The sequence below is a fragment of the Balaenoptera musculus genome, chromosome 5, assembly GCF_009873245.2.
Source record: "Balaenoptera musculus isolate JJ_BM4_2016_0621 chromosome 5, mBalMus1.pri.v3, whole genome shotgun sequence".
NCBI lineage: Eukaryota > Metazoa > Chordata > Mammalia > Artiodactyla > Balaenopteridae > Balaenoptera > Balaenoptera musculus.
This window is the reverse complement of record NC_045789.1, coordinates 108,866,910-108,894,622: the sequence shown is the minus strand read 5'-3', so window position 1 is coordinate 108,894,622 and position 27,713 is coordinate 108,866,910. Positions and strand designations below refer to the sequence as shown.

The 27,713-nt window shown below is 41.5% G+C and overlaps 1 protein-coding gene across 3 annotated transcripts in view; it reads left to right on the top strand.

Moving 5' to 3' along the window:
* The window catches only part of LEF1 (lymphoid enhancer binding factor 1), a 117,787-nt gene that overhangs the window by 68,225 nt on the left and 21,849 nt on the right, over window positions 1–27,713 (top strand). For 2 of the 3 annotated variants that reach the window (XM_036853983.1, XM_036853984.1), the window contains exons 4-8: window positions 10,465–10,597; window positions 16,399–16,489; window positions 20,291–20,413; window positions 21,450–21,612; window positions 27,387–27,494. In XM_036853983.1, coding sequence (XP_036709878.1) covers window positions 10,465–10,597; window positions 16,399–16,489; window positions 20,291–20,413; window positions 21,450–21,612; window positions 27,387–27,494 — 618 coding nt within the window. Of the gene's footprint in view, window positions 1–10,464; window positions 10,598–16,398; window positions 16,490–18,120; window positions 18,205–20,290; window positions 20,414–21,449; window positions 21,613–27,386; window positions 27,495–27,713 lie in introns of all 3 variants that reach the window. The other variant, XM_036853982.1, reaches the window with a different exon arrangement.

Here is a 27,713-nt window from a genome sequence, read left to right as displayed (position 1 = left end):
AATTTTACATATACCTCTGCACCCCACGGAACCCCACGCTCCTACAGCTAGGAGCCCAGGCAGTCTCCCTCCTCCTCCTTATCCTGCCTCCTTAGAATCTAGTGATCCTTCCTTTCACCCACGCCTCATCCCTTTATTCAACTTCTGAATTAGCCACTGTCTGGCCTCATCTCGTAACGTCTTACCACTAGCACAGTAAATCTCAAACCTGTTTGTTTTGTTCTTTGGTTTGTTTATCTTGAACGATTCCAGTTCTTTCTCTTAATTTTCAAAGAACAGTCTTTAACATGAAAAATAAATGCAGCACTTAGAGGATTAGGGGTGTGGTGAAGGTGCTGTGAAATCAATCAAATAATAGCAACTTTACCTAATTATAAGTCATTTTCCCTTTTACTCTGATCTTTTCTCAGCTTAACCCCAGTCTGCTGAGTTATAGACTCCAGTGACTGAAACGTGTGGGTCCCCTTTAGGCTCCCAGAATGAGTTATTCCCCTTGTTGCCATGCTTTTCAGCAGCTCACAGTGAACAGTTCACCTGTTTGGGATAGAACAGATCTGTATTTAATCCAGGTTCAAACATTTACAAGCTAACCTATGTGACATTGGGCAGAACTTAACCTTTCTGAGCCTCAGTTTGTTTCCTTATTTGAAAATGAGGAAATAAATTTGATCACAAGTGTGTAAGTATCATTCGTAGTTCCTAGAATATAGTAAATATTCCATGAATGTCCCTTCTCTTGTCTTTCTCACTCAAGCATCCAGGTTTTAACCTACAACTTTGATTTACTTCCCTTCTACCATGTTTATTTCATATAGCATTTAGTGCATTATTAGTGATTAATAAATGGTAAGACAACTATATGACTCTTTAGGGTGAGGTAAGCTTCAGGTTAGATAGACCCTTGTAATAAGAGAGTTACACTTAAATATAAAATAATGATTTTTCTAAAAATTTTCTTTAAAGGCAGATAATTGGCCGAAATCTGATATGTTGGTTGTTAACGTTTTCTTCAAAATAAATCTATTTGGAGCCTCAACTCTGTTTAGTGATTGCCCTTTTCCGTTCTTTAAGCCATGACCCTGTAGTTACCTTGGAACTTTCCTTGCACGTAGCTCTCCCTGATTTTCCTGACGTTGGGAGGAGGGGAGGGGAAGATGTCTGAATCCTCTCTTATCCCTTCCCCTCTGAGCCGCCACTGCCGTCAACTCTGATGCGTGTGAGTAACACGCTGTTGACGATGTAGTCCCTGGATTAAAAAGAGCGAAAAGGAGAGGAGGGAAACACAAAACTAAACCTCAGGACTTTATAGTGTAGCCAGAAGAACTATAACACCAGATAACAACGTTTGTAATGGTACTTCATTTTTATCTGCTGAAGATTAATTGGTGATAACATTTTGCAAACAGAGAAAAACTGAGAAAGTGAAGGGGGTGATCTGTGTCTTAACAGATGGCATCAGATCTTGCAGCATCCTGAACTGATCAGAGCTGACCCCCCCCCCCTTCTGCTGTCTTACTCTCACTGTTGGCTTTAGGAAAGAGTGGTTATGGGGTAGGCCTGACATACCCCTGACATGGGGGGCCCTTGGAAAGCAGGTTTCTCCAGAGGTCATAGAAGAAGAAATCAGAGACTCAAAGCAAGAAACATTTGATGTTCAACGTAGGGGCTGCTTGTCAAGGAATGTGAGTGCCCCCCCACCCCTGTGACAAGCAGCAGGGAAATGGGGATCACCACAAGGAAATGAATCCTACTAACAGCAAGAGCGAGCTGGCAGAGTCTCCAGACAGGAACTCAGCCCGGCCAACCCTTGTGATACCCTGAGCTAAGAAACAGGTCACACCGTGCCAGGATCCTGCCCACCGAAACTGAGGGACAATACATTGTGATGTGTTAAGGCCGCTGATAAATTTGCGATAATTTTTTAGGCAGCAATAGAAAATATGAGGATCAATCCCTGTTTTTAATTTAAGGGTAGGAATTCTTTCTTGAACAGAGCTGACTTCTTAGTGTTGAAAGCCTCATTCGGACCTTTAGTCACAAGAAGTAGGTACTGATTGTCTCCACTTTACCGGGACCCATGCTAGACACTGGCGATAAGTTACCAAGACCTGATCTCTATCTAGGAAACAGATGCACAAACAAGTAGTAACAATGCAGTGTGGTAAATGCATGGCGTCATGTCCTGAGGCTGCAAGCATAGAGCCAGAGATGACTGGTGTACCTGAGGAAGCTGAAGAAGGCTTCTTAGCACCAAAGGGTGCAAATCCGTATTCCCAGCTATTATGTGTCAAGAATTCCTTTGAAGAAAATAATTCAGATTGAATGAATGAACACAAGTCTCTGGGGTTCTATATTGAGTTAAAAGAGTTGAAGGAGTGTAAAAAAAATTTAATGTTATTTAAAAGGATGTGGTATATGTTACTTTTGATTGTTTGCTTTTCAAATTTCTCTTGATTTACAGATTTATAATACTAGCAAATAGGAAGGAAAAAATGATAACTTAGTACATCATGAAAGCGTTCTACCTTTGTAACCCATTAATCAATTCCTCTCTGAATTCAGCTTAACAAAAATAATACTTTTTACCTTATTGGCTTGGATCATCCACAATCAACCACTATTTCTGTACCATTACTTTACTACAGGCAGCAGTTTTCAAAGGGCTCCCTGAGGTAGGGTGTCCACGAGGTCAAAACTACTGTCGTGATAACGGCAACAGGTTATTTGTCTTTTCCACTGTGTGTTGGCATTTGCATCATTGGTCCAAGAGCAACAGTGTCACCAAAAGGTACTAATAGTCACTGAATTCTGCACCACAACACCCTCCCAGGGGAGAAAAAATGCCAGTGTCACTTAGAATATCCTTGAGGAAGCAGTAGGAAATGTTTTAATTTTATTAAATCTTGACCCCTTGACTGCATAACTGACAGACAAACTGTGGTTCTTTGGGCTTTGGTATTTGGCAGATACTTTCTCACAAATGAGTAAGGTGTCTCTCTCTTCAGTGAAAACACTTGATAGCATTTGTTGCCAGTGATAAAATTGGAGCTTTCAAGCAAAAATTAGAATTTTAGAAAACTTGTTAACCACTACTGTAGACCTGATAACTTCCCAAATCCTTAAAGCTTTTCTGATGAGATGAGAGATGACATTAATGAATGTGATTTTTATATTGTGTCACAAAATATGTCAACTCAGTGAACGCTATTTTCCAAATGACCCAATGCAAAATGATACAGGGGTGAATTCAAAGTGCAAGACAGAGCAATCGATTTTAATGTAAGAGTAGGAAAAATATATTGATAAGCCTTTTGATTCTACATTGCAGCAAGCCTTTAAACTACCACTTGTTGAGTTTTGGTTTAGTATCAAAGACGAAGATCCACAATTATCTGAAAAAATTATTAAAATAATCCTTCCCTTTTCAACAACGTATCTGTGTGAGGTCAGATTTTCTTCCTATATTTCAACCAAAATAACATATCAAATTGGAGATCTGAATGTGAAAGCAGATAGGAGAATCCAGTTGTCTTCCTATTAAACCAGTTGCAGAAGGGAGAGTTGGCGGGTAATTCTTCTGAAAGAAAGCACAGTTCTAAATTCTAAAATGTACTGTGTCTTAGAGATGAGTGATTTGAACTTTGGGGAGCAGAGTAATTCATTTATTGGCCCTCTTTTCCCTTTCCTCTTCCCTTTATCCATTCCACAAATATTTATTGAGCATATATTATATGCCAGGACTTGATAGATATTTTGTTTGCATTGTTCATTAATCTCACCTTCATCCTGTGAGGTATTAGTCTACCCATTTTACATATGGGAAAACCGAGATTCTGAAAAATTAAGTGAGTTACCTAAGCATAGCAGCTAACTGGTATTTGAAAGCATAGCAGCTAACTGGTGTTTGAATGTTTGAACGCTCTGCCTCCAGTTCCCAAGTACTTGAATATTAAACTGTATTATTACGCATCTCATCCACTTGGCAACCAGAGGATGCCGGCACTATTTGGTTTTGGTTCCTTGGGATACAAGCTGTGGACCTCAGAGTCTCCAACTTGGGTCCAAATCCTGTCTCTGCCGCTTAACATCCTGTGTGATCTTGTATAAACTGCTTACCCTCTCAGAACCTTGGCTTTCTTCTCTGTGTAACGTAAACTGTAACACCTAACTTAGGGGTGACTTTAGGTTTAAATGAGGAAACCTATAGAAATCATCACCTTATAGAGAAGTGGGAACACAGAGGGCGCGTCACACCTTTTCATTTTATCAGCAATTCCATCAGTCTGTTTGGAGTCCTGCTGGTGACATCAGTCTTTTCCAAGTGGCCCGTTGTCCTGTCCAGACCCTTCATTACAGTTGAGCCCAGGGCAGGCCATGCTCAGCTGGCAGGGTGGTTTGGAGCAGCGGTGGAGAGAGGAGCTGAGTAGTGGGCAGTGTGGGGCAGGACAGTCAGGGACACGGGTGCCCAGTTGTGCCAGCACAAGTTCTCTCTCCTCTGATTATTACTCAGCTGTGTCCAAAAGGACTCAGCCTTCTCATCTATAAATATAGAGATGATACCGCCCACCTCTGTGCATGAGTGCCAGCCAGAGATATAAAGGCATGGCCATAATGACGGGCACTTAGTGGGTGTCCAGTGCATATTAATTCCTTTCCCTACAACATGTTCCTTCCTCTCTTAGGGAAAATATTCCAGGTATCCAGTAGAGACCATCCCTTTGCCTCCAGAGGTGGGCTCGTGGAATATTTGTCCTTTGCGAACCTTAGAGTTTTATCAGTTCCTGCTCAGGAAGTCTGCAAAGTCTGGGACCTCATCATTGTCTGAAAAAAGCTGCTGCATCACAGCTGGTAGTCATCTTACATTTGACAGCCACGTCAGATCTGAGTCAGGTGTTTAGCTTTGGTGGATCTTAGGAAAGATTTCCAGTACCAAGTGTTACTTCTGAGTTCTAGTGAACGCAAGAATCACTGTATCCTTTTTGGGCAAATTAAATCTGCTCCTCTTTGTGGGAAGGCTTGAGAAGCTCAGAATCTCAGAAGAGGACGGGAAGGCACGATACGAAATTACACGGCTTCTACTTCACGAACACCAGACTTCTTAAGAGTTTTATAAAAAGTAAAATGCCACCATAACGATTTAGGCCAGGTGAAATTCCTCATCTCAGTAAGTTGGTGGAGTGTCAAAATTCCCCTGGATTCGGTTATTACCAGGAGGACTATTGATAAAATGCACAGCCAATTGAAATGGGACTCAGGACCTTTATGCACAGCCAGGTCCTGCACTGTGGGTTTAGTGGAGGTGTGGAGATGTACACAGCGGGCACAAGCCAGCAGGCCAGCAGGTTCCCCGCCCCCCCCCCAGGTTACTCCACTTACCAGCAGGCCCACGGCCTTAGCCAGGAGGGAGCTGAACCACTTTTTAGTCCTTCCCAGACCACATCCTCAGAGGCTGACGACATTCACGACAGCTCGAGTTATTGCCAGCGGTGAGTGGGTCGTTTCTGGGAATGCTGCTTTGGGGGTGACTCTCAGGACCCCTAAGTGGCACCCACTTCGTGTCCACAGGAGGTGTGGGTTTTATTGGCCGTGATGCCGAAAAAGTCCTTACCTGCAGGGGCCAGCCTGGGTGGCAGCCAAGCTAGCTTCCTTGGAATGTTTTCCAGTCCTGGAGAGAAAGGTGGCAGTTGAGTCTCCAGCTCTGACCGCTTCTACTAAGGTGCCTCTTTGTCGGATGTGATTCCTGTGCGGGGGACAGAGACCACACGGGCATTTCATGGATGTCACATACTGTCAGCTACGGTCCAGATGGTCAACTCAGTGTCCAAGATTTTATGAGCTGGGCTCTTCAGGGAGGCCGCATGGTCTACTGGTAATGAATGTGGCCTCTAGAGCCAGACTTCCTGCATTTGAACCTGGCTTTGCCACTTACTAGCTCTGGGTCCTCAGGAAAGTTACTTACCTTCTCTGTGCCTCAGCCTCCCCCATCTGGAAAAGGAGGATAGTGATCGTATCTGCCTCAAAGATACTCATAAAGTGCTTAGTACATAGGAAGTACTTGGCTGTGTGTTAGTTACTGTAATCATTATGCGCTTCGCGGGTCGGGTGGCCTGATGGTGGTTTTTCCACCATCTTGGGAAAAGATTGCGGGATTCCTCCTGAATGGCCACTTAAGGGTGCTGGGCGTAGGCAGGAGAGCTGTGTTCTCGAGTCCACCCTTGATATTTTCTACCCCTTTTCCAGTACCTGCTCTTTCCATCTTTTTCCTTTGCTCACCTGACTGATCACCTGCCTGAGCTGTATAGCTGGAATCAGAAGGTGAAGGTCTGTGGCCTGGCTCAGCCGCTTGCTGACGTATGAGCGTAGACAAGTTGCTGAACCTCTCTCTGAGCAGGCGTGGAGAACTTGGGACGACTTAAGGCTGCCAGGTATCTTGTAAAGGTGGAGGAATCGTGCATGCTGCTCTCCTGAGATGATCAAGGAAAGGACACATGCTGGGAGTACATGTTGGCTCTCCTCTGGAAGCTAAGACTTACCTGACTGTCCCTGTGAGTGAAAAAGGATCGAAGTGGTTTTTGCCCTTCCTCCCTCCCTTACAGGGAGCTGTGTGCTGGGAAAAGCACCAGAGGGGCAGTCAGGAGACTGGGGTCCCATTAGGTACAGTACTAGGCGCACAGTTCCCAGCACAGAGTAGGAGCCGAAAAGATGGTATTTCTCTACTGCTTGGTTCCACTCTCTTAAGTGCCCCTGGGGTCTCCATTCCCATTTTCCTCACAGTGGCCCTGCGTTACCGGAGTTGTGTAGTGAGCAAGGCTGTCTTACTGCAGGTGTTGACAGTAGTCATGCCTTGATCACCCATTTCCTGGTGACCTCTGTTTTTCAGCTTCCTGTCTTAGAAAATGAGGATCTTGGACTAGATGAACTTTCGGTTTCTTACAGCTTTAATGTGATATGAAGGCATATGATTAGATATACACTGTCTCTTCTATCACCTGGTTCCTCTTCTTCATAGCACTTGATGTCGTCTTTTCAGATTTTGCTTGGGGTTTTTGTTTTGTTTTTTACACATTTATTTATTTATTTTTGTCTCCAATACCCGCACCCCCATTTCCAGGCCCCTAGAAAGGAAGCTGCGTGAGAACAGGGACCTTGTCTGTATTGGCCATCCGCACTAGAATAGTGCTTGGCACATTTTAGGTGCTTAGTGAATATACACATGTGCCCACATATATACCTGTAACTAGGCATTAGAATGTAGTTACATAAGTTTGTCTATAGAAGCTAAGTAGTCGATTAGTTATTTCTCTCCTCACACACTCCCCTCCCCAATATACAGCGCATTGTTATTTGGAGATTAGAAGACTAGAATTAAGAATGGTTATATTGGGAGTTTGGGACTGACATGCACACACTGCTGTATTTAAAAGAGAGAACCAACAAGGACCTACTGTAGAGCACAGGGAACTCTGCTCAATATTATGTAACAACCTAAATGGGAAAAGGATCTGAAAAAGAATAGATACATGTATATGTATAACTGAATCACTTTGCTGTACACCTGAGACTAACACAACATTGTTAATCAACTGTGCTCCAATATAAAATAAAAAGTTCAAAAAAAGAAAAAACCCTAAGGTGGGCGATAAAAAAGAATGGTTATATTGTCTGACTTAAAACTTACACAAAGTCGCAGTGCCTGGCTTCTTGCCTTTTGTGTGTGTGTAGCATCAGAGGGCAGCAGCTCCTGATGTCAGAGGAAGCCCACCGTTTAGGGCTGAGGACGCTTGACTGTGAGGGCGACGTGCCAAGCATCCGTGGTGTCGGTTGGACCCTTTTGTACACGTAGCAGAGGTGATCAGCTGGAGGCAAGATACAAACCCTGGAAGTGGGCTCGCTCATATTATTGAGATTTCATATTGCTTTTATTATTTGGCCACAAAAATAGACATAATCCTTGTTGGCTTTAACACACCTACTAGTACTGCTTCCGCTATCCATCTTGCAAAGTATAAGACAAGGCCAGAGCTTAAATGAAAATCCTCAGCTTCTTATCTCCTTCCCACAGGAAAGCAAATCTGTCTTGAAAACCGTAAAATTAAGAGGAGAGCAAGGATAGCATAATTTAACAAAAAATTCATGGCACCGGATTCGGAGCTATATGACTGGAGGGATAGGTCAGACATTAAGAAGATGCTGCCTGCTAATGCAGGTTCCTTAAGGTGGTGCTCTGGAAATGAGAAAGGCATGCAAAATAAATGTATTTTTTTTTTCCCAGAAGATTTCTGCAATGCTTTTTAACTACTACAAGAAAATATCTAAGTAGATTGTTTGGCAATTATGCTTCTTATGAAACTTCTGAAAAATGAAACTCAAAGCAGTTATTCTAAACTATAGTTGAAATATATTCATTTTAGCATTTGGGTGTTGCGATTTTTGCTGTATTTAAAAGGGTTTATAATGATAATATTCTCACACCCACCCACCCCCCATTCCTCTAGCATTCTAAATATTTAAGAAGCATTCATTTAGCATTCTAAGTATTTAAGAAGCTCATTCTGTGTATTTGACAAACTGCATCATTAACCCTTGAAAAGCATTGAAAGATTTTTTTTAACCTTGTACACATTTATATGCATAGATGTCTGTGCAGAAGTGTAGGGAGAAAAGGCATGTGGCTTTGATAATGGTGCTCTATTTAATAAATGCCAAGGGCTATATGAGCTACGCAAGTTCTGCCATTAGAGGGAAGCTGATAATTATAAAATGGGGGGAAGTCTGGTATGGATATTACATCATTGTCTAAAAAAGTGTGATCTTTTTTTTTCCCCTTGCTTTTTTTTTTTCATAAGTTTCTTTTGGGTGCAGGTTGTAATGATAGGGTGTAGAGAATTACTGTTACTAACTGTAAAGAGAATTAAGTGTTACTAGTATGATTATTCCTAATTTTCCTGAGGGGATGGTTTTTCCTGTTGGAGCCACGTACTCTTTATACCTAATTTGTAAAAAAACGTGAGATAATCAGCGTACATCATAGGTGCACCCACCATACACGAGTGTGTTATGGGCCCTCAGCCGTTCACATATGTCCCTACATTTTAAGCAGTTTACACTGTGCAGTTTTCAGGCACTTAAATTTTTTTAATACAGATATTTGTTTCCGGAGAAAGTGATTTCGTGTGCATTTTAGTCTGTAGTACAGTAACAGTCACTATTTCAAACTGGCTGTGGTGAAGGCATGTCTGAACTAGTGAATGAGAGAATATTTACAATTCATTATAGTCTATTCCTCTTAAATTCACAAGTTACTTATTACTGTAGTGTTTCTAAACAGAGATCTTCCTGAGACTGCTTTAATTAGGAGATGAATTTAAAATCAGAAACGTATTTTGCATGTATATAATTGTGTTGGGTTTACTCTCTTGGGGGGGTGGGTAGAGTTTCTTTTAAAAGAATCCCTTGATTAGGTTAAACTGCCTGAATCTTGTTTATATTACTGATTTGCTTTGTAAGCACTTTCTTGGGGGCGGGGTGGGGGGGCGGGGTCAACTTTAGCCAAACGAAAGAATTCCAGATTTCAAATTGATGAAGTCCAGATAAATAACCTGAACCTCTAAAACGTGTTATTGTTATACAGTTTTAGAATTCCAAATTAAATAATGAAGTTTACTTTTAAACAAATATGACATATAAAATATGTTAAAATATAAATGTTAACAATTTAGAGTGTTCTGACAAGCCATATTTCACATTATGCAGTTAAACTCAAGATTGGGAATTCGCTCTTATCAATTAAGACTTCTAGAAACGAAAGAACCTGAAGATGAACTGAGCAGCTCTAAAGCATAATGAATGATGCTCATGTTTGACTGACAAAACTATAAAACTATATGGTATAATGTGGTTCTTAAAGATGTACAACTCTAGAATTATGAATTTTATAAACTAAGGTGATATCAATACAGCAGATTTATATATACTGGGTTGTTTAAAAAGTTGCCCTTCAAATTGACAATATTTATTCATTTATGTATTCTTTGAACAATATTTATTGAGTGCCTTTTTTATGCCAAACATATATAATGAATAAAGAGTTTATAGAACATTCACAACTTTTGCTCCAGTAGCTCTTTGTTGACTTTAGCCTGAGGAGATAATCCAAAAGGGGAGTGTAAACATGTATGTTTAGAATTCATGTCATATGGAATAATAGTGACCAACCTAAATCTCCAAAGGGGCCTTGGTTAAATAACTGATTGTTTCTTGGTGGGATATTCATGTACTTGAGTATTGAACATGAGAAAATCCTGCAGATCTAAGCGAGCAGAGCAGATGATTCAGCTGTCCAGGTCTGGAGATGATTCTCGGGTTGCGCTGGTGCCCAGTGACTGCTACTGTGTGACTTCTGCGGGGAGAGGAGACAGGAGCTGGGCGTCCATATTAACGGCTGTCCTTGTGGTTACTTTGCAGTCAAATAAAGTGCCCGTGGTGCAGCCATCCCACGCCGTCCATCCTCTCACCCCCCTCATCACTTACAGCGACGAGCACTTTTCTCCAGGATCACACCCGTCACACCTCCCATCGGATGTCAGCTCCAAACAAGGTGAGAGCCCTGCCTCCCTCCCCAGGCCGCTTTGGATAAGCAAGGAGCCTCATCTCATCAGTCTGAGTGACCTCACAAGTGCCTCCGCCCATGTCACTGGGTGGGTCGTAATACATTTGTAGGAGACAAGGGGAATTTATTTGATAGCAATTTTTTTAATAAGCATACAAGAATTTGTTGTTGCCTTCTCTGCAGGATTAAAAAAAAAAAACAGAACAAAAATATTGAAGGGTCATTTCAAAGTGACAGCTCTGATGATCTACGATCACAGTGTAAACCAATATGTTGTGAAAATACATTACAAATTCAGTCCTCAGTGCCCCCTGCCATATTTGTTTATTTTAACATGTACTAGGTGTTGATGATAGTGTTTAAAAAAAAAAAAAAAAGGTAGAAAAGGGACAAAGTAGGAGATTTTTTTTCCTCAAATGTTACCTTTTTGAGCCTTTTGTGATTTCTTTTGGTCTTTATATCCCTGTTGTGTTTTCTCCTCTCTCTGTTGTTTCCCAGCACCAATTTAGATATAAATATAATTAAAATACAAAACCATCTCTGTCTAAAGTCAAAGCAACGTGAGTCTTATTTTGCTTCTCTACATTATTACCAAGTTCTGCTTCTGTATCATTTACAGAGAAACACACATCATAAGCGGTCTGAAAAATCAAGACGCCTGTTTTCTAACCTGATGGGTGTGGGTGTGGGTTCGTTGTCGGACACAAAGCTCGGGTTCTCCAAGCCTTCCGGTCCTGTCAGCTTAGAGCAGACTTTGAGGGGGAGTTTGTTCACAGGATAGCCCTTATTCTTTCCACGGACATACATACTTGGACCTCAACGGGATCTTTAGACATTCAAAATAAAAGGTCCTGTAAAACCATATGAAGGCAGAGAATGTATATAGGGGTCAAATGTGCCATCTCCAGCACTTCACCCGTTTGTCCAGCCCTATCTTTGATCGATAGTGAACAACAAAATAGTAAGCATGTAAAAGAAAGAGTGGAGTTCAGAGGCTGGGTGTTTTTCCCACTGCTGTGAACACTTCTAGGTTAAATATGTATCATGTTCATTTCCCACCTTTATTAAAAAGACGACTGTTTGAGGACTTAGTTACTGTTGGACTTTGCTTGAGTGGAGCCCAGGTACCTTTACTTAGAGAAGGCAGAAATCATCAAGGCCGATGTTTCTGGGTTTGTCTCTGTTTTATTGCTCATTTCCAGTCCTTCCTCTCCTCTACTTCCTGTCGTCAAGGACCTCCAAAGAATAAGAAACATCAGAGACAGGTCTGTGAATATGTAGTGAGAAAGGGAATTAAGACAGGCGTCTTAGGAAGAAGGCTGAGTTTGAGAGGGAAGCTCAAGAATATGACCTTGGCCGTGGCCAAGGGGGACCATATGACCAATATGACCTTGGCCTCTGAGGAACATAAAGATGTGGATGACAGTTAAAGATAGATATAAAAGCCCCGAACAAGCTATTAGCAAAAATAATCCAACAGCATGTTTTATTTAGTTTTAAACCGTTTATTTACTTAACAATTACATAGTACTTACTATATCCCAGTCCCTGTTCTGAGCACTTTGAAACGGACTTGTTTAAAAGAATAACATTGTACAAATTTTTAAAGGAGTAACACGTGATGGTTCAGAAGTTGTTCTTTCAGGAATTCTAGGAGAGTTCAATTTTTTGTTTTGTTTTGGTTTTTTAAAATATTTATTTATTTATTTATTTTGGCTGTGCCGGGCTTTAGTTGTGGGATGTGTGCGGGATCTAGTTCTCCGACCAGGGATGGAACCTGGGCCCCCTGCATTGGCAGCGTGGAGTCTTACCCACTGAACTACCAGGGAAGTCTCTCGGAGAGTTCAGTTTTTTGAAACAGACAATTTTCTGACTAGCTACCAATTACAATTACACTTTCTCTTCTGTTTCCATATCTTACGGCTACCCTACCTTGTTTTACCTTGCTAATTGTAATTTATATCATTGCTCCTCAAACTTTTTTTTTTTTTTTAAACAAACTTTTTAGAACTAGAGAAGGGACTAGTGGGCATGAACGGAAATTGTCTGCTGCAGTTTCTTTGAAGTATTTTGTCCTAAAAATTTGTGTGATTTTTGCATTCTACTCCATACACTGTTTACATTTGTTTTAATATAAAAATCCTGTTTTTAATTACTTTTTTTGTCCTGGACTTCATGTACCTCATCACCGTGTAGTTAGGGGGATATAAAACCTTGGTTTAAAAAGAACTAATTTTTTAAAAAGTACTAATTTACATGATTTTGAGTTTATATCATTATATTTGGGTACATTGATCACCAAAAAATAAGTATAAGGGAAAAAAAGTCTAAGCCTTACTGGATCTCTTGCATTTACTCTCTTTTCTCTCCTTCTGCCTGCCTTTTGGTTATATCACATACAGCTGGTTATAACATGGTGGTACTGAGTTGCTGATTTCAAAGTTCCTTGGGAAGCTGCCTAGCTTTATCCCCCCCAAATCCAAAAAAAACCAAAAAAAGAATATCGTGTTCATACTCTAACCCTAGATGGAATTATCCGATAAATATAAACTGCTTGTCAGCAGAACCCATTCTCATTTGTAGGAAAATAACTTCAGGTTAATTTCCTGTTAGGAAGCATATTAGGTTTTACGTTCCCCTCAGTATGTGTTTCGGGATAGGGTGCGGTGTGCAGGTGTGTAGGTGTAGTTAGTTGTAGGAAAAGCAAGGGAAGCTGATACCCATCATTTTGTTGCACTCATTGTGTCTGATAAAAATGTGAAAAGGAAAGAGCTTTTAAGAAATACTGGGTTTGTGTACCTGTTTATATGTTTGTATCCTTATAAATAACAACAAACACTCAACATAGCGCTTATACTATATACCAAGCACTTCTCAGTATTATATACGAATGCATTTATTCCTGACTACAACACTTATTTCATTTTCATTCTGATTTTACAGAATAATAATTAAATAACTTCCTCAAGGACATATAGCTAGTGAGTGGCAGAATTACTGTATCCGTACAGTCTGACACCAGAATCATTTTAGCTGTATTTATAAAAGTTATTTATAAAAGTTAAAAAATTTTTAAGGATATACTGCATAGAGCCTCCAGAATATAGTTAAGTGTTCAGTAAATACTCATTAAATGAATGATGTGAAATGTGTCTTCAGTAGCAGGAACAGGAGTTGGTAGAGAGGCACACACTTCTAGGAATCTTTGGAAACGGGATCTTAAAACAACAGTAAGCTATTTAGAAAACACAGATCCACTTTCTTCTACTCATGTAATGACCTAAGCCACATCATGTATGTACGTGCAAAATGGTTATAGTACTGACCCAGCATGGGGAATGGGTCCATTTATTTCACCTGTTCATTTGTTTAGTCGCTCAGAAGTATATTCAGAGCCTCCTCCGGAGGCAGCCATGGTTTGATACACAGATGGGGAAAACATGGTCTCTTTTTTCCAAGCAGTGTATAAGGCTCAGGCAGGAAATCATTTGTACAACCTCACTATAAAACAAAGTGAAGAATATCTTAAGTGCCATGTTAAAAGTACAAATGAAATGTTGTAAATTCAAAGAAGAAAGATTTCTCAGAGCAATAAAAGTTAGAGACTATTCCATGAGAGAGAGGTATCTGAAATATGAGTAGAATTTTAATAGAAAGAGTCAAATTAAATACTCAGCATAGGAACTAGCATGTAGCAGGTGCTAAGTAAATGGTGGTTCCCTCCTTTCTTCTTAAGCAGTCAAACCAAATCCAGCTAGTTTGTATTTTTTGTTCTGTCCAATTACTCCCACGCAGAATCACTAATGCAGCCTTCTCAGTGTACTCAGAGCATGGACTAGAGTGGAGAGCAAGGTTTCAAGCTTGTCTGCTTAGAGACATGTGATTGGAAGCAGGCTACTTCTCTGCATCCCAGAGATAAGATCCCAGGACAAATCGCATTTTTTAGGTACCTGAACAGTCACTTCACCTCTCCAACAAAGGGATTAAAGTAGACAATTCAGACAATTCCATCTCTAATTATGATCTTCAAGTTCAAATTTCCACAAAGTTTTCCATTTTCTCCTGAGTTGGCCTGGCTTTTCTTTTCAAAACTGAGCAGCCCCCCTGCAGAACCTGAGGTTTGGAGAGGTATCAGAGTGTCAGGGTGAGGGAGGCAGCAAGTTGGAGAAACTTCCCTGTGACTCTGATACGTCAGGGATCATCACTGTAGGCACCTCTGCTGCCCCTACCTCCCCAGACCCAAGAAAAAAATCCCAGAGTATAAAATTCGGGGTCTACTGTGACCAAAAGAAGCAGTATTTCTAGCTTTTAAAAAAAAGGGAGATTTGATGGTAACTCTGCTAAGGTGAACTTCCAGCTTCCAAAAAGCAGCTGCCAGTGGCTCTGCTTCAGTGGGAGAGAGTGGATCCGCGGAATGCCCTAGGTCCCATTGTATGCAATGCTTTTGGTGAGTTGATGATCTAAAGGAATTAAAAGAATACTCATTAAATTTGAAAGTGATAAGAGATCAAAAAAGGAGATTTTAGACTATTCTTTTAAAAACAGTAAAACCTCAGATGATCTCCTGGAAACTCTCTGTTAAGAGAAAGATTAAAGACCTTTCTCTGAGAGTTGAGAAATAGTTTGTCCTAACTTCAAAGTCAAATTAACATCCACTTTGAAGGCAACACTTCTTAAGCCATTCCCATATGCTCAAGGCCTTCAGTATCTTTTAAGATCCAAATGAAATTCATAAACATTTTGAATAGTAAAAAAAGCAGCATACTTAAAGAGCATCTTCTGTATACTCACCTAATTTGCATACTGGCCAATATAATTACAGCCACTGAATGCATATTCTGGGTGTTAAACCTGGGAATGTGTGTTTGCACATGGTAATGGCCTTTTAAAGCCAGATTAGCTATGTAAAGAAACTCATGTGGTTTTTTTCTGTTCAGAAGCACTTTCCCCCAAATCTAAATCTAAGTTTTTATTTTGCATTTTTATGTGTGCGTCTTAGCCCTTCTTTTCTGTACCCAAGGTAAGATATAAACAAAGAGGTGTCATCTGGGACTAGGATTAGGTACAATCTTCAGGTGGTTTTCACAGTTATAGGGCAGTGTGCTCCAGGGAGTGTGAGCTCAAGAAACAATTTGGTGGCACTCTCATTTTCTGTGGAATACAACTAATCCAGAGCAGCTTGACCTTGGAGCCCAGAGGACTCAACTTGATGAAGAGCTTAGTTGGAGCTGAAGTGGCAGAGACCAAATGAATCATATCAAGTACGACCGTTATGGGGCTGAAGATGATTTCTAATTAATCTTTGATCCTTTGAGGTATCACATTTCCCAAATCTATGTGTCCATAAGGGAGCCAGTGAAAATCTGCAAGTAGCAATTTACCTAATCCTTGAACACCATGGCAGGCCTTCTACTTAGGAAGGGCTGTCATTTTCCATTCTACACAAAAACAATTGTCTACCATTTTCCTGACCAAAGTGATATTATAATGAGGGCAAACTAAATAATTTTAAAGTCTTATTTTGATGCCTGTTTTACTAGCAGCATATTTACTCACTCTTTCAGGAGCTCCTCAAGATGTACTACCTTAATGCCTGTTTTCTCAGATGCTGAAATCTTGAGAAAAGCTAACAAACTGACTTCTGTTAAATGGATCTGAAAAATAAATATTGTTTCATTCTAGAACTTAAGTATTAATGACATCATGCATTTTCTTGCCTTTCTATTTCTCTTAAAGTCGAATGTCCTATGAATCTGAAAACTCTGCCTCTCTGTTGTTCTTTTTAATAGGCATGTCCAGACATCCTCCAGCTCCCGAGATCCCTACCTTTTATCCCCTGTCTCCGGGTGGTGTTGGACAGATTACCCCACCTCTTGGCTGGTAAGATCCTTCCTGCAACATTTAGCCAGGCATTTGAACACGTATTCTTCTACTTCCCATTCATGGAAATTAGCTTTATGAATGATAACACTTGAGTTGAAGAAACTTCACATCAACAAGCAAGGTGCTAACTTTATTTCATTTCAATTTAAAAGATTAAAAAACATACAGACTTTGAAATGGATTGAATTCGTTTGCTAATATGTGTAGAAAATGGCTATGTAGCCTTTGCTTTGAAGCTTATAGTTTTATGGATTCAATTTGTGGCTTTGGGCATTTGCTATGCCTGTACAAAGTGTTTAGTGTGGATTTTTCTTTTCTAGTTCTTTATGAACAACTTATATTTTTGAAACATAACCTTAGATATATTGAATATCGATCTTTGCTTATAAATGGGCAAGTGAGATAAATGACAAATAACTAGGGAGAAATGCAAGTGCAAAAGCATCTTTTGAATTTTAATAAAATAAGCACCAGTTTGAGTTCAGAGGCGTGAAAAACTGATGTTTGGACTCCTTTTATCAGAATCCAAATGCTCTCTATTTTGTTATTTCTGAAAAATCCGTAACATTCCTTTCAAATTTTTTTAATTGTAAAGGTAAAGGAAAAGAAGTGTATTTAGGGAAGAAAGAATCACTACATATAATGTAGCCTATTTTTATCATTTTATTGTTAGCGTGCAGCTTTCCCTGCTCCCACTTCCATTCCTCTCCTCTCCCCACTGCTCACTCCATGGACAGAGTGCTGCAACTTCAGCAAATATTTTCTCTCCTCTCTTTATCTGGCTCTCTGTCCCCACAGCTCCCATGTCAAGGCCCCGGTTTCCCTACCTTGACATCCTTATATTATCTCTTCTTCATAAGGAGGGCTCATCCTGCCATGGAAATTCCAGCTTTCTCTCTTCTCTTTGCATTAAATCTCTCAGTCAATAACTCTGTCTGAATTTAATTGATTATGCAGATACTTTCAAACCTACATCAATTATTCTCTCTGAACTCAGCTACTCAGGGGCAATAATCCTGGGCCAAGTTGCATCAGTGGCATCTGGAAATAAAGACTGTGTAAATGAAAAGTGTGAGATGTAGGAAAAACAGAGGGGGAGATGGAATTCTCAGAGCAGAGAGAAAAATAACTCCAATGAATCGATCTTTTATTTCTTCCCTATAGCATGGATATATAAGTGGGGGGGGGGAAGTGCAGTGTTTTTAAAAATTTGTTCATTTTTATATAAATATAAACTTTTATTTCCTTCGTTCTTCCCTTCTCTGAAATCCTCAAAGATTCTGATAAAGAATCCACTAACCTAAAAGGAGTATTTCACCATTCTCAGGTTCTGTTATATTCAGTAAACATTGTTTACCTGCCTGCTTTGTTCAAAGCATTCGTGGGGATGGGAGAGGGGAAGGGATAGACGACAGGCCGTTCACGGACTGCGGTGGGAGATTTCCTTCAAGGCAGACGAAGCTTTGGTTGGGTGGAGGGTGAGGAAGGGAAGGAGCCGAGTGACTGAAGCAGTGCCCTGGTAACACTCCCCCAAAATGCTGGTTGAGTTCCTCCCCTCGTCAAACTCTTACTGCTGGTTGGTAAGTCATGTTTTGTCATTGATGGGTTCCTTTCTTCTGTGACCTCAGGCAAGGTCAGCCTGTATATCCCGTCACGGGAGGCTTCAGGCAACCCTACCCATCCTCCCTGTCAGTCGACACTTCCATGTCCAGGTAGGTGGAGGTGGAACCGGGCGCTCCAGGACAGGCTGCTCTTCTGCGCTTGCAGCTCGCGCGCCTCTGCTTGCCTCTCGGTCCCGGCCGGGCGGGTGCGCGGCTCGGCCCGCGTCTGTCTGCGCAGGGTGCCTGGCTCCCACACTAGGCGTCCCGGAGGGCCCTCCCCCAGCAGCGCCAGCCGCGCCCACCAGGGGGACGGACTCGGCCGCCCCGGGAACCCGTGTCTCCCGAAGACCTCGCTGCCCCGCGCCTGTGGGACGGGAAACGTCCCCAGAGGGGACATGATCAGAAGAGCGTGTTCGATTCAAAATATGATGGGGATGGGGGTGGGGTCGGGGGCGAGAATAAAGACTGGTTTGATCTGAGTTTTCTAATTTGCTTTCTATGAGGAAAGTTGTATCAGTTTCACGGGCCAGTGTTTGAAAACGCCCAGATAGTCTAGAGCCTTCGGGACCAAGGCCGTCGGAAGAGAAGGGACGGTGCTCACAGGCTGTCAGGCCGTACGGGGCTGCGTGTCCTAGTGTGTGAATCAGGCCCCGTGTGGACACGTTGGTGCAAGCGAAGCTCTGTGAGGTCTGCTGTGCCACACCGCTGTGTGTAATGCTTTTGCCTCTGGAAAGGATGGCTTCTATGCCCTGTGCTTGATGTACACACACATTTGTGGTGTATCATCTGCGTGTTCAATGTGGCTTTTTCAAGGGAGCTAGCATTAACATGCTAGAAGTCAAACTGTTGGGTTAGTAACTGGTTGTGAATCTTTACTTTTTTACGTCGGTATGAAATTCGCAGTTTTCTGTGGCGAATTTCAGCTTTTTAAGAAACGTTATTTTTTCAGTAGATTGTAAATCTAGCTGATTGAGAGAGGATGAAATTAATATCCTTCCCCCAAAATATATCTGTACACTTTTTTTTAACATTGCAAGAATTGTGTGATGACAGGATTTTCTCAGGGGCAAATAACCAGCATCATGCATTTTTGCAAATGGTACATTTAGCAGAGCATCATGATTTGATCAAGTATTTGTATTTTTCCCATGCCTCCTTAATTTTTAAAAATTTGTTTCTGAAATATTACATATCCAAGCAGAGTCCCTTCTTTCCCTCCCAGAAGAAGGAATTAACTGTACAGGCGGTGATGAAAAGACCTGAGAAAGTTGTTTTTGTTGAATTAAATTGTTGACTTTAAAAGAGCTTGAAAAAAAAAATTTCTAAAGCATATCCAAATTTATCAAAAGAGCTTGTTGAAACTACTGTCTTTATTTGTTTTATTTTTCTTGCATGGCAGTTTCCCTCCTTTGTGTTGGATGGTAGTGGATATTTTAAGATTTGTTTAATGCTCTACTAGTATACTCTGGGAAAAAGCCTTTATTTTAGCATACGTAGTTTTTACCTTGAAGCAGAACTGTATCCTTCCCTTTAATTAAATCCTTCCCCTTAATTAATTTTGTTATCAGTTTTCCATTAGGCCAGATCTCTCAAACACTACTTTCTTTATGTGTAGAAAATTATTTGGGGTGATGTTGATGGTGACCTTATTAAATTGGGGACTGAACAAATCTTCCTGTCCCCTGTCTTCTCAATTGTTCTCTCCTAGTATTAGGAAAAAAGCCAACAGGAGAAGAAGACTCTTAATGTGAAGGTTTGCTTAGGAATGTAGACAGAGAGGTTAAAATGTGATGTCTTTAGATTTTTAAATCATTTAAAAAGCTAAATCTTAATATAGTGTTATATTTCCAGTAATTGTTCTTGAAATTCTTCTCTGAAAACTGCTTTGCAAGAAAAGTGACTCACTTTTTTTTTTTTTTTAATCCTGTGGCCTAGAGCCTTCCCAGGAGAAATGCCCGATTCTACCATTTAGCTTGAAAAAAAAATCTGTTAGGTGGCACGTAATTATAAATATTTTCCACCTGAATACAGAAAGGAAAGAAATTAATCATCAGCCTGCTCTAACTTATAGTTAATACTTCTGCATATGAAGGTGTGTTTTCACTCTCAGCCGATAGCAGTTAGTGGGTTGTTTGGAAATTCTGTCTAGCTTTTGCTACAGCAGTACATTTTGTTTTCTTGTCTTTCCTTCTTTTAGGTTTTCTCATCATATGATTCCCGGTCCTCCTGGTCCCCACACAACTGGCATCCCACATCCAGCTATCGTAACGCCTCAGGTCAAACAGGAACACCCGCACACTGACAGCGACCTAATGCACGTGTAAGTGTGCCTCTGTCTTCACCCGTGAGTGCCTTACAGTGCTAAGGACTTAAACCACACAATTTCTTCTCCTTCGCTGTTGTTGAATCTGCCCCCTCTCTGTTATTACGGAAGTCAGTGTAGCTCCGCCTCAAAAGCTCTGTCCCCGAGGACACTGAGCAGCTTGATTCTCACTGCTCTGATTTTGGGTCTGAGATTGAAAAGGAGCACAGACCTCAAAAGATCAAGGGAAACTCACCAAAGGGGGAGTGATCTTCAGAGCATAGCGACTGAATCACTTGAGCTGTATAGCCATTTACTACGAGGCTTTAATTGGGTTCCAATTCTTGGGCACAGGAGTTAAAGTAGATTGGAGGGTTCAGCGCCTTTCCTTCTGGAAAGGCAGTCACCCTGCATCGAGGCTTCAGGAGCACAGAGTTCAAGGGAAAGGGGCAAACCAAGCCCAGGATTTCCTGTCGGGCCAGGGTTATCCCAGGCTGTTACAGCAGGGCTAAATTGTCCGAAGAGATTAGTAATTGAGTTTCTTAACCTAGGGTTTGTACTGGGATGGGAGGATGGATGGGGTGGCAGGGAGCACGTGATCATCCATAAAACCCCTGCACATACAGGCAAAACCGGCGTGCGTGTGTTTGGGGGAGCGAGTCTAAGGTTTCATTAGCTTCTCAGAGGGGCCGTTGACCCACAGAAGTTGAGAACCTCAGTTCTGGAGGAGGACTGACCACCCGCACTGTATGTTCAGCTTTTCCTGAGGTGACCAAGGAGCATCTGAAAGTTTAGATGGAGCACCTTCACGAGCCCGTTTCCATGTTGTGTTAAACCCTTCTATAGCTGTGGGTAAACTTCCTCAAACCAAAGGATCCTTATCCGCAAGGAGTTGATGAGGTGCTCTTCTAAGTTGCTGGTGTTCTGGGGGCTTATAGAGAGCCCAGGGCGTGGTCCCAGCCTGAGCTGGGCTTGTGTTACAAGCAGATGCTCTGCTTCTCTCCTGCCACCTCTTCCTTATTCGGCTAACCTCTTCCCCACCGCCACCTTTTAGGAAGCCTCAGCATGAACAGAGAAAGGAGCAGGAGCCGAAAAGACCTCACATTAAGAAGCCTCTGAATGCTTTCATGTTATACATGAAAGAAATGAGAGCGAATGTCGTAGCTGAGTGCACTCTAAAGGAAAGCGCAGCTATCAACCAGATTCTAGGCAGAAGGGTAAGTAGTGGGATGGCATGTAAATGTTTATGGTAACCATGGAAGTCCTTCATTAACATCTGCCCAAATGCACTTACATATCAGGTAGTCATAGAATCATTGTATAGTCACCAGCCATTTGGGGAGTAGCAAAGAGAGCACGACAGCCTTTAGGAGGAGTAAGTGATATAACGCCTTGTAGGCAACTTAGGTTGTACCTGGCACATAGAAAACTTCCTGAAAATGATAACTATTTTTCCTATTATCATTCTTTAAACGAATATATCTTGAGTGTCTTTTAGGTACCAGGCACTGTGGTAGGCATTAGATAATTATTGCTGAATAAAATAGATGTAGTCCTTGCCCTCGTAGAGCTTGAAGTTTTGTGACAGGATACAGATATTAGACAAATAATTACCCAGTATATATATAATTAAAATTGTGATAAATATTGTGAGTATGAAGAGCAAGGATCTGAGAAAGGACCACAGGGGGGCTGGGGAAGGGCCCAGTAAGAACGTAGTTGAGGCCTGAGAGCTGCGTGGGGTTAGCCATGTGATGAACGGGGTGAGGTGAAGCAGTGTGTGTGTGCATGCGTGCGTGTGCGTGTGTGTGTGCACGCACACTGTGAAGCAGGAAACCACTTAACCCACCCCGGGGGCTACAGAAAGGCCTGCGGGACCAGCCACGCTTCTGGGTGAACCCTGGCAAGCACATGTGGCCGGCTGCTCCTTGCAAGATGTAAGCAGATCGTTCCACCTTGAAGCTTTAAATAGAAGAATTGGTACAGGCCTGAGAAGTCTTCTTTCTAGAAAATTGCTCTCTGATTCTTAACGTGTACATGGGCCAGGTTTCTCGACTGCCCCTCTTTTTGTTGTTGCTTCTTTCACCTATGCTAAGATATTTTTCTGAGCACCTGTCATGTACCAGGAACTGGACTGACAGCTAGGACAGACACTCTTAGATTTCTTTGTCCAGCCACCACCCCAGAGGCCAGTCAAGTCCTTCCCAGTATGTATCTCAGGATTGAAATGGGTTTAGTTGGGTATCTGACGGGTGGTGGAGAACATTTGAATTTTTCTAATTCAAATTGCATTTTTCTGTAATTACATTGTAATTTTAGAAATGCTTCATCTTAACTTGTTGATGCTCTTTGTATATGTGTGTTAGCTTCTTTTTTTTTTTTTAATTTATTTATTTTTGGCTGCGTTGGGTCTTCGTTGCTGCGTGCGGGCTTTCTCTAGTTGCGGCGAGCGGGGGCTACTCTTTGTTGCGGTGCGTGGGCTTCTCATTGCGGTGGCTTCTCTTGTTGCGGAGCACGGGCTCTAGGCGCACGGGCTTCAGTAGTTGTGGCACGAGGGCTCAGTAGTTGTGGCTCGTGGGCTCTAGAGCACAGGCTCTTTAGCTGTGGTGCACGGTGCTTAGTTGCTCCGTGGCATGTGGGATCTTCCCGGATCTGGGATCGAACCCGTGTCTCCTGCGTTGGCAGGTGGATTCTTGACCACTGAGCCACCAGGGAAGTCCCGGTAGCTTCTTAAAATATGACCCTGTGTATTTGTTTTTGCAACCTCTCAAGAAATTCATGATTTGCAAATGAACATTCAGGAGAAGGAGGGTCTTGACAACCTTTGTGAGACCTAGAGATCATGTTTTAGCTGTTGTTGATAATTTTTGTCATGTTTGTTACAAACCTAATACATTTCAGCATTCATAACAGAAAACATCCAGGAGATTTCCAGTCCACGTGAGGAGGCAGCTGGAGGAAAGGAGGCGTTCTTGTATTATCGATTCCTGTTGGAGAGCATAAAAATGCAGCGATTTCCAATCTGCAAGACACCAGGGTTTCAGGGGTGGGATGCAGTGGTAGATTATAGTTCTTTTGGTGCCCTGTGTACAGTACTCTATCTCCCTGTGGATTCTTAAACACTTAATAACAATAATTACAATGATTTCCAAAGCCAGATCATAGCAGATGAGTGATTCCCATCATTTTTTGAAGAACTCCGCCTTGAAAGCTTAAAGGCTGATGACCATTTTCCCTGACCCTTTAAAAGAAGAAATCAGAGGAAAAGAAGGGTTCTTATTTCAGCTTGTGTAAAACTCTTAGATTTTTTGTGTGTTTGTTTGTTTTTTGAGTTAAAGGTCCATGGTCCTCCAGTGGGAATTATTTTCCTGCTCTAGAGAGTTAAGAATATATGAATGTATGCTTCCTATTTTTAATGCACATTTCCAACAGTTGCTACTTTCTCAGCTCCCTTAACAATCCCCAGATCAGAGCATGTGTCCTAAAGGATGGTTCTCATTTAAGGTCTCTCTCTGTTTTTAATTTGGACACCTGTTTCTATTTATAGGTCTCTGAGATCTTTGATTAAGATCAGGTTTTCTATCCTTTCATAACTCCGCCTCTGGCAGGGTAGTCCTTGCTAGTTCTTTAAAGTTCCCAGCTTTAAAATCATGAAGTTTTACATTGGGATAATTAGAATTCTTAATAGTGGGCCTGAAATTCATCCTAGAACATTTGATCTTTTGATTTTTATTCACTTCTACTGTATTTCTAGCATAGAAATGTTCATTCATATGAATGAATCAAAGTTTTCTACTTCGTATTCTAAATAATAATAACACAAATATTACTTTAAAATAAGTTTTTCGTTTTCAGACCTTCCAGGCTACTAAAGGAAGTCCATTTACTGCATATTTATTGTCAGAATGTCTCTTCAAATTAAATGGGTATTTTCCCAAAAACTTGGTGAATCTTTCAGTAAGCAGAAGAGATGGAAGAGCATTTTTAGTCAATTGTGTTTCAGAAATTCCTGTAAAGAAAGATCATCTTTCTAGTCTGCATCAGACTTTATTCTTGTTTTCAGTGCAAAACTTTAATACATAGTTTTACCTACTGTTTTACTCTGGTAAATGATGTTTCATTTGTGAGTAAAGTTTGTGAATTAGAAATAACATCAAGGAACTAAAAGCAATCGAAAGTAAGCAAGTAATCAGTTTAGTACGTGGTCTGCTTTTTTTCTCCTTGAATTTTGCTGTTTTGTTAGCTGGGGTCTTGTCAACATAAGTTTCCTACTGTAACTGAAAAATTCGTGCTTGTTTATTAACTGGTTGTTTTGGGTAGAAGACCCAACCTCCATACGTATTTGGGAGACAAGTTCTATTTACAATGCCAGATTTTCTCAGCAAGTTATAAAGCTGCCATAAATTACATAAAATTATACTTTAAATTGCTTAAGCTTTTTTATACTATAAAAATATATTTACAGGTAATTATATTTATAAAAAAGATATCTTTATACTGACATACTGCAGTAGGATGAGAGAGATTATTTATCAAATGAATAAACAGATTTACAAAGTAAGACTTCTATCCTTATCTTTTTTCCTCTTAGTGTCTTTTTTTGTGTTCCTTTTTGATAATGCTTTGCCTCTTGCTGATCATGTTAGCACCAGAACTGTCTAAACACTAATGATCAGTCTTTTTTTTTTTTTTTAATTTATTTATTCATTTATTTATTTATGGCTGCGTTGGGTCTTCGTTTCTGTGCGAGGACTTTCTCTAGTTGCGGCAAGCGGGGGCCACTCTTCATCGCGGTGCGCGGGCCTCTCACTATCGCGGCCTCTCTTGTTGCGGAGCACAGGCTCCAGACGCGCAGGCTCAGTAATTGTGGCTCACGGGCCTAGTTGCTCCGCGGCATGTGGGATCTTCCCAGACCAGGGCTCGAACCCGTGTGCCCTGCATTGGCAGGCGGATTCTCAACCACTGCGCCACCAGGGAAGCCCATGATCAGTCTTTTTTAAAAAAAGTGTAGGCTGATCTTTTCCACTGTTCCCAGTTCGGCTTTTTCTCCCTGTGAAGGTCTCTAGGTCAGTACCTCAGGTTTAGAAAAGCTGTCAGTTGACAGAGGCAGTGTGACTTTTCCTGCCTAAACTTCCACTGCTCCCCAGACGTGCCTTCCTAGGCTCCACTTGACTAATTGTGATTACTCTGCTAGTACAAAGAATTGTGTCTCAGGTAACTTTTTCCAGGTGTTTGGGTTTTTTTTGGTTTTTTTTTTCCTGCCACCTCCCCATCTCCTCTCCCCCCTCCGCCCCCCCCCCCTTTTTTTTCTTTTTTTTTTTTAAAGAAGAGCATATTACCTGATTTGCCTTTAGACTCAGGCCAAGTCCCGCTGTGTGTCATGCATCTTAACTTTACACTCTGCACGTGTAAAGCAATTAAAAATGAAATCATCTGCCCTATCCATCAGAGGCCCTGGCCTTCAAGGGGCTTTTCAAAGGAAATGGAATTGGTTGCCTTGCCTGTAAGCCCCACCGCCTCTGGACGGAAGGAGGGAGGGGAGGTTGGGATGAGGCCGAAGGTGCTTTAGTGCTCTCCTTGAGATCAGGTTCTCGTTCTTCTAACAGGCAAGAGCAGCAGGTGTTCGTTTTCTTGAGGAGAGCATCCCTGCCGTGCTCTGGGGGCTGCGTCCTAACCACTGGGTCGCTGTCCTGGAGGGCAGCCTTTTCTCGCTCACCAGCCCCTCTCCCTCGCTCCTCCCTTTCCCCCAATCCAGTCACACCTTTCTTTTCTTTTTGTCTTATCATTTTAAAAAACAAGAACAGGGTAATTAAAGTCAATATGCAGGGTAGAGGTGAATGAGAAAGAATCGCCCAGCCTTTAAGGGGAAGTTAGCGAAATGCAAAGCGACACACCCTAGAGCTGGGAGCCCTGGAGTGGGAGCCGGGCTCACTCAGAGCGTGTGCGCGTGCATGTGCACGTGTATGTAGCTGCGCAGTGGTGTGGCGTCGGGTCCACCACCTCTGTGCCATCACCTCCAGCCAGTGGGTTCCCCAAAGTGAAGCCAGTTCTCCTGGGATTTTCTGACAACAGATCCTGGCATTTGGGAAGTAGGGGGACGAACTTGGAAACTGCTCCCTGGGGGCCTGGGGTAAGTTGTGTGCAAACACACACAAAGTGCCAGTACAGGCTGCTAAAAATCCCAAACAGCACCTTGCCTGCATAAACTGTTTTGCTCTGTATGATAAATAAATATATGTTACCTAAAGGGAAATGGAAAATTTGCAGGGTGTCAGCTGCTACATTCTCCAGATTAGATCCTACAGTCTCAAAGTCTAGATGGCAAAATAAACTTAGGTCATGCTCCTTGTTTTCCATCCGAAGGAAGCTAAAAAACATAGCCATAAAGTGTGCATGTTTGATTATACAGTGTTATCTGTATTCTCCCTATGGACAATTAGTGTTTAAATAAGTGTGAGGGGAGGGTGAAGAGACTGAGACAGACTGACTTTTGATGTCTTGCTTTATAGACAGGATCATATGATGAAGGTTTCAGATTCCTCACATGACAGAGTGGGAGAGTGCATGGGAGGTGAGGATATATCTGTGGAAATTACTTCATTTTGCATAAATAAATGGTGCTTGGGCTCAGATGTCAGAATATGCTGCAAACTATGAAAAGGGCTAAGGTGGGTGTTGAGGTTCACCAGTGAATGTTCTCTTTAATTTGTATTGGAGAAGAGAAAGGCTGGGTGACAGGCCATTTCACTTTGGATACTTTGACAGGTTTCATGTAACATGAGAACAGAATAGAGAAATCAAAGTTTGAGTCTCACTCCAGCCACCGAACTCTAGATGGATTTCTGCAACACGTGGTCTTCTGCCATTTAAAAATAAATCAAAGTTTAAATGCTTAATATTTTCATTCTTCAGTGTTTGAAATATGAAACATATAATACTGTCGCTATTTTGCTTTTACTTGATTTTTTCCTCCTTCCCCTTTCTTTTTCAGTGGCATGCCCTCTCTCGCGAAGAGCAGGCTAAATATTATGAATTAGCGCGGAAGGAAAGACAGCTACATATGCAGCTCTATCCAGGCTGGTCTGCAAGAGACAATTATGTAAGCACTTTATGCACACCAACGGCTCTCTCCTCTAACTCGTTCTCTGTCTCTGTTGCTCTCATGAATGAAATGTATTGTAGAGTGTATCTAATGCTGGCGCCGTTCTCTAGTTTTGAAAGTTAATGAACTTTATAATAAAGATTTCATGGATATATTCCATTCTGAAAGCTTTGTGCTGTCAATTTTTTTTGGCTATATGCTAATGAAATCTTTCAG